The sequence below is a fragment of the Achroia grisella genome, unplaced genomic scaffold (assembly GCF_030625045.1).
Source record: "Achroia grisella isolate CSIRO2021 unplaced genomic scaffold, CSIRO_AGI_Agris_v1 utg516, whole genome shotgun sequence".
NCBI lineage: Eukaryota > Metazoa > Arthropoda > Insecta > Lepidoptera > Pyralidae > Achroia > Achroia grisella.
The window spans coordinates 2656389-2662986 of NW_026712909.1; the positions used below are offsets into that span (position 1 = coordinate 2656389).

General features: G+C 33.3%; 1 protein-coding gene across 1 annotated transcript; it reads left to right on the forward strand.

Moving 5' to 3' along the window:
* Positions 1-1816: 1816 nt before the first annotated feature.
* LOC131847121 (serine-rich adhesin for platelets-like) lies at positions 1817-6535 on the forward strand. Its single transcript, XM_059196587.1, has 2 exons — positions 1817-1843; positions 3023-6535. The coding sequence occupies exons 1-2, from the start codon at positions 1817-1819 to the stop codon at positions 6533-6535; spliced, it is 3540 nt and encodes a 1179-aa protein (XP_059052570.1).
* The last annotated feature ends 63 nt before the right edge of the window (positions 6536-6598 follow it).

A 6598-nucleotide genomic window follows, 5' to 3' on the forward strand; every position in this document is an offset into this window, starting at 1 on the left:
CTGAAATGTCCTACATGAATAAATGATTTGTACGTTTAGATGCGATGGTTACCACATACTACCAAGTTGGGCGTTGGCATTTTTGTTTGTCATTTCCATTGCAGTACTAAGTGATAAAACATACTTAATTGCAGTTTCAAGACTATTTTATTCGTTCCTGACTCGAATTAGATGAATTTGAACAAGCTTCAATTTAAACTATGTATGTATATAATATATGATACTATATACTCATATATATAATGACGATATATATGTGAGTATATAGTATATAATATACCAGAAGCATGGTTTGAAAATAATACAGAAATATTTCATTTAGAATCACGAGTGAGTTTATTGGTGTTTTCACATATAGAGCCTAATATAGAAGATATTAATGTATTAGTTATCCTGAGAGGTTGGTATTTTAATATTCTGTTTCCGTAAACCATTCATAAATGAGTTGTAAACAAAGAATGTAAACACCGCAATCTTTAAGATAAGATGATACTTAGTTCTTGGGCCCAATATTTCACGTGGCTACTGTTATGACGTACATAGTAACATAATAACTGAACTAAGTAGAGCCAGTACTATGAGTATTATTGACAACTGACTGTTTTATTTTTAGTACATATGGGTAGAACAGATATAGAAGAACAATAACATCAATACAAACATATATGACTGAAAACAAATGTTTGTATTATGCGGAGATCAAATTCGCGACCTTGATTCGCTAATCCTCAAAAATTTCGCTAGCTAGTTCTTTTATGGAATAAATTAAAGGTTTACCCCTGGCTAGCCAATAAAACTAGTGGACTGTGATTAATATGTATAATATGAAAGATGACAATAGATGTACATTAAATTAGAATGGTGTGATTATTAAGTAACCGGTAAGTATTTGTACCGGTCGGACAAGAAGAGGCCGGTGTCCGCCGCTGGCCGTGGTCGCCGATACGCAGCACCGCACCCGCAGCCGGCTGGAGCTGCCTTGGGTCCGTAGACAAAATAATATAATAATATATACATTTGTTCACATTAAAAAAATGAGATTGAAAAAGATGAATTGGAAAAGATATTTCTGTACTGGTACTTGCTACTCGTGTGTTATTGTTTATGATTAATAAGATGCTACTCCTCCGTACCCCGTAATTTCATATACTTACATATACAGGTATTCGCATTACCAAAAGCATAATGGCGTTATTATATGCTGTTTTCGATTCATGTTCAAATAAATGCTCACATTAGTGCTAATATTGAATACTTCTCGTCTTCTCTGTCACTTACTTAATTATTTAGTTATTACATACGTATATAGGTAAATTATTTCATCAAAATAAAGTACTAAAACTACGAATATCATATTTTTTACTTTATTAACTAAAATTTATTGTCGATTTTGAAATATATATATATGTTCTGTTTACAATAGCGTAAACAGAACATATATACATTTCAAAATCGACAATAATCTTATATGTTATACATCTAATATGTTAATCTATACATCCGTTGCAATTAATTTATAGACCGGATACAAATATTTAGTTGTTTATATGGTATTCAGAATACTGCGGCATTATATTATGTTAATATAGTTTTAATCAATGTCAACATTGAGTCAGATTCGCAAAACATTGTTGAACTAAGACTTAACTTTTACCTGTTATCGCGTCAGGAGCTGTTATCTAACGTTATCTCAGCTAATTTGTGTTGTAAGTATAAAAGGATGCTTGTACAGCATTCGACACAATATGTGACGAACGAGCTCGTATGAGACACTATTGTATTTAAGTCTTTTAAAAATCGAACGAAATTCGCCAAAATGAGAGTGATTTTTTTACTTCTTATTGTAAGTATTACTTACATTCTTCTATACATAAAACGTTATTAATAGTAGTGTGAAAGTGCTATAGTAATGTTAATAAAGTGTTTACGAAATCAGTTTTCTAAAGATGTTACAACTTATCATTTTGATGTAATGATCTATATATATACATTAAATTTTAAAACCAAACAGTTGCGTGTGATTACAATAATAGATTATACTTTTATTTATCTTTTTTTTTTAAATAATCATATATAAATAAGCGTATCGGATATTAAATTTATTATGTATATTTTTGTGTTGTCCAAGAAATGGTGACATTAGATTAATTTTATCTTAATAATTTCATATACATTTACAATGTGTCAAAACAGTTATAATTTTTCTCATTTGGGGTTGTTTGGGAATAATAAATAATTTACAATATGAAATAACATTGACATCTGGTTTCAAATTTGGTAAGGCTTTGCAATATACATTATAAACATACATATACTTGATGTTCATAAGCTTTAAAATATTCTTTAACAATAAGCAATTTTACAGTTTAGAATTTTAAAGCATATAGATGGATACGCTGCAGTCATTTCATTTGAAAAAAAACACTTTAAATTATCCTTAAACAATTGTGAAACGTTTAGATTCTATTACGGTTTCGATTTTATTATGTTAATAGAATCGAAACATTTCACAATTGTTTAAGGATAATTTAAAGGCTTTTTTTCTAACTATAAATATCTAAGTATTCAAATTAAATGTAGACCTTCTACAATAAACAACTATATGAAATATGTTAAATACTTTATTTATAATTAATTATAAAGACATTAGGTAAAAATAACGCGGTCAAATGTGGCGGGTTTTATTCCTCGCATGTTGAAACATTCGTATTCATGAATGTGATTGGTTTGGTTGTTTTCTATGTATATTATGTATAAATTTATAGAAAAAAAATATGTCTGTGCTTGTATCAGTTGTTTAGTACCTATATCATAAACTCTGCTTAGCTTGGAACTACATGGGGCTGTATGAGGGGCTATATGTTCTGAGGCTGTAGCAAGTATAATTATTATTAGATTTAAATGAAATTAGCATAGTAGTTGAGCAAAATAACGCTTAAGTAAGGTAGATTTAAAACAATATGTAGAATATAACATGTTTAAATTCATATTTAAGGATTACGCAATTACATTTTTGTTACAGATTGGTTTATGCCTGGCAAATGCAAAGAATTTGCCAAATGAATCGCGTCAGTCACGATCATTATTGCGATCTGATGATTCTGAATCCAGTGAATCTGTGTCTTCAATAGATCGTGATAATGATAGTAGTGATGATGATAATGACGATAACGAATCTAGAAATAATAGTAACATAGAAGCAATCCGAAGAAAAATTGAAGAAAAGCAAAGGAAAGAGATAAAAAAACTAGAAGAAAAAAGACGCGAAGAAACAAGGAAATTGGAAGAAAAACGGAAAAAAATTCAGGAAAAGCTAGCAAAAGAGGAACTGAAATTACAACAGAAAAGACAAGAAGAAGAACGTAAGCTTCAAGAACGAATTGAGAAAGAAAAACGTAAGCAAGAGGAAGAGAACAGGAAAAGACAAGAAAAAATACTGAAAGCAGAACAAAAACGTCAAGAAAAAGAGCGTAAGAAACTTGCAGAACTACAAAAAGAAGCTCTGGAGGATAATAATGCCCCTGACCTAAATAGTGCAGAGTCTAATGAAGTAAATGACTCATTAGACTTTGAAGATTTATTAAAGAGTTACGTCTATGAACAATATGGCGTAACAACGGTAAGTCCAAGTATTGAGAAGAAATCAGCCTTATATAGATTTAGACTCGAAGTGCTTAGACTTAATGCATATAGCACTAAAAGTGAAAAAAGACGAGCATTAATAAACTGGTTAGAAAATGAAGGACGAAAAGATAACACTGTACAAAATAGTTTTAGAAATTATTTGTCAAATCGCATTAATATCACAGAAATAGAACAGTTAAGAATAAGATTGATTAGACAGATTGAAAAGTTAAACAATGAATCAAGGTTGATAAATAACGCTGTATCAGTATCACCATTAGCTTCTATTGCACAAAATAATGTAGAAGAAAAGAAAACTTTGGTCCAAGCTATATCACAATTGCTATCTACTTTACTTCCGAATTTGATTAACGGTGACCAAAATAGTAACTCTAATACTTTGTCTCCTACTACCAATGGACCTTCAAATATTATACCAAATACAGATCCCAGTAACACTATTATATCTGGTGTTGATAATATAAATCCTACTGTAACTGATGCATCTGCTTCCGGTGTTCCTGCTGTTAATCCCACGGAAACTGTCTTACCTGGTACACAAACTGTTGTTAATTCTTCTGATGGTGTAGTATCGAATGCTGATACAACTTCTACAGCAAATAGTAACATCATTTCTTCTGGTACTAGTGTATCTGTATCACCTGGTTCAGCAGTTGATGGGGCTGAAGCTACTTCTACTGGAAACAATGGCGCTGCTTCTGATAGTTCCTTATCTGATCCAGCATCCAATACTGATGCAATTCCTTCAACAATTAGTAGCGTTTCTTCTAATATTGATTCTGAAATTTCTATCTCTGATACTACGTCTACTATTTTATCCACAGCTGGCGGCTCAATTGAAAATGCAATATCTGCTGCTGACACACCTTCCGTTGCTAGTAGTAATACTGTTTCTTCTAATGGAGTTACCTCAGGAGTTACTGCTGTTGATTCTACAGACAGTTCTGTTGTTATATCTACAGTTAGCAGTTCAACTTCAGCTTCAGCGTCTAGTACAGATACAAACTCTGCAGGAAATAATAGTACTGTTTCAGCTAACGAATCTAGTTCAAGTGTTCTTACTATTGATTCTTCTAACTCTGCCACACCGAGTGCCGTACCTGCACCTGGTAGTTCAATTGAAGGTGAGGCATCCTCTGCTGTTGCAAATCCTGCAGCAAGTAGCCCTTCTGATGCTAATATTGGAACTAGTTCTGGCATTTCCACTATTGACTCCACTGATGTTGCATTGTCTGGTGGGGAACAGACAGTTGTTATTTCGTCTGAAGGTACAGCTTCGAGTTCCAATACAGTTGCTGCAGCAAATAATGATGCTACTACACCTGATGCGTCTTTATCTGGTTCCAATATTTCTGTTATTGATTCTACTAGTTCTGTTACATCTAATGTCGTCATATCTGCGGTCAGTGATTCATCCCAAAATGGATTGCCAAGTTCTGATACCACTTCTTCTTCTTCATCTGGAGTTGAAAGTGCAACTGTCAACTCTGCTGCAAATAACGGTGCCATATCTACTGATACCTCTTTACCTGGGTCAGATCTTTCCACCACTTCCACAAGCATTGCTGATGTACAAACTAGTATTGTATCCACAGCTGGTAGCCCAACTGAAAGTACAGTATCTAGTTCTGACGCAATTTCTGCAACGAGTAGCATTTCTGGCGATGGATCTAGTTCTAGTATACTCACTGCAGATTCATCTATATCTGTCTCATCTGGTGTGGAAATTACAAATATTGTTTCCTCTGGAGATGCTGTATCGAGTGCTGATACAATTCCAGTATCTAATAGCGAAGCCATTTCTACTGACACTCCAATATCTGGTTCGTCATCAACTAGCAACAATGAAATTTCTGTTACTGAATCTGTACCAGGATCTAATATCGCTGGTTCAATTAACTCTGATATATCTGGCGTCGGAACTGCAGTACCAGAAGTTGACATTAATTCTATTGGAAATGATAACACTGCTTCCACTGATTTACCTGTTTCTGATTCCGAACTTTCTACTGGGTCAATTAACGAAATACCTTCGGTTAGTAGCTCAACAGAAAATACAATTCCCGTATCAAGTAGTAATACTCCTTCTGATTCTGCCATTACTGCTACTGAGGTTGCAATTGCTGATTCTACTGATAGTACATTATCTGATGCTGACGGTTTGGCAGGAAATATTGATATTTCTTCCACTATTATATCTGTATCAAACTCCAGTCTTATTAATTCATCAGCACCTGAAGTTAATACAGCAGTTAACTCTGTTGATGAAACCGTATCAAGTACTGACTCAAGTTCAGCATCAGCATCAACAAGTATTGATATTGCTACGTCGGAAGTATCTACATCTGCTTCTGAAATTCTGACAGATGCTACCACCAATACTCCTGTAGTTGAAATTGACAATTCAGGTGGAGCCTCTACTCAAGATCCATCATTAGCTCTAGAAAATATTAATAGCGCTACAACTGATGGCACTCCTATTACTCTAGATATCAATGCTTCAGAAGCAACAATTTTAGAAAGTGATGGTATAGCAACTACGATCTCAGAGGTTAACAGCATCACTTCTGAAAATAGCAATGCTATAATATCTGATGAAGTTACTACTACTGCTGGAGATCTTACTGCAATAGGTGAAATTAGTCTTGAAGCATCCACCACGGTTGCTGGTCCTTCAAGCTTGAATGAAGTTGATAGTATTGTTACGTCTGGCAATATAAATGAAATTGTAAACGAATCACAAACAGAATCAGGCATTATTGCAACCGTACCGGAAATCAATATTCCTGCAGTTCCTTTGCCAGCAATCAATCAATTTCTAGAATTATTACCAGAACTAAATCGTCCTAGTGAACCAGGTGCAATTGTAATAGAAGTAAATCGGCAATAATACGTTAACTGACTATGTAATAAATAACATGTTGTATCTAAATAATGTATATAGATAAATATA

Bases quoted from the DNA above. Each gene is read 5' to 3' on its own strand.
- LOC131847121 (XM_059196587.1), top strand. From the start codon at position 1,817: ATGAGAGTGATTTTTTTACTTCTTATT. The intron at 1,844-3,022 runs GTAAGTATTACT...TTTTTGTTACAG, and splicing joins TGATTTTTTTACTTCTTATT to ATTGGTTTATGCCTGGCAAA.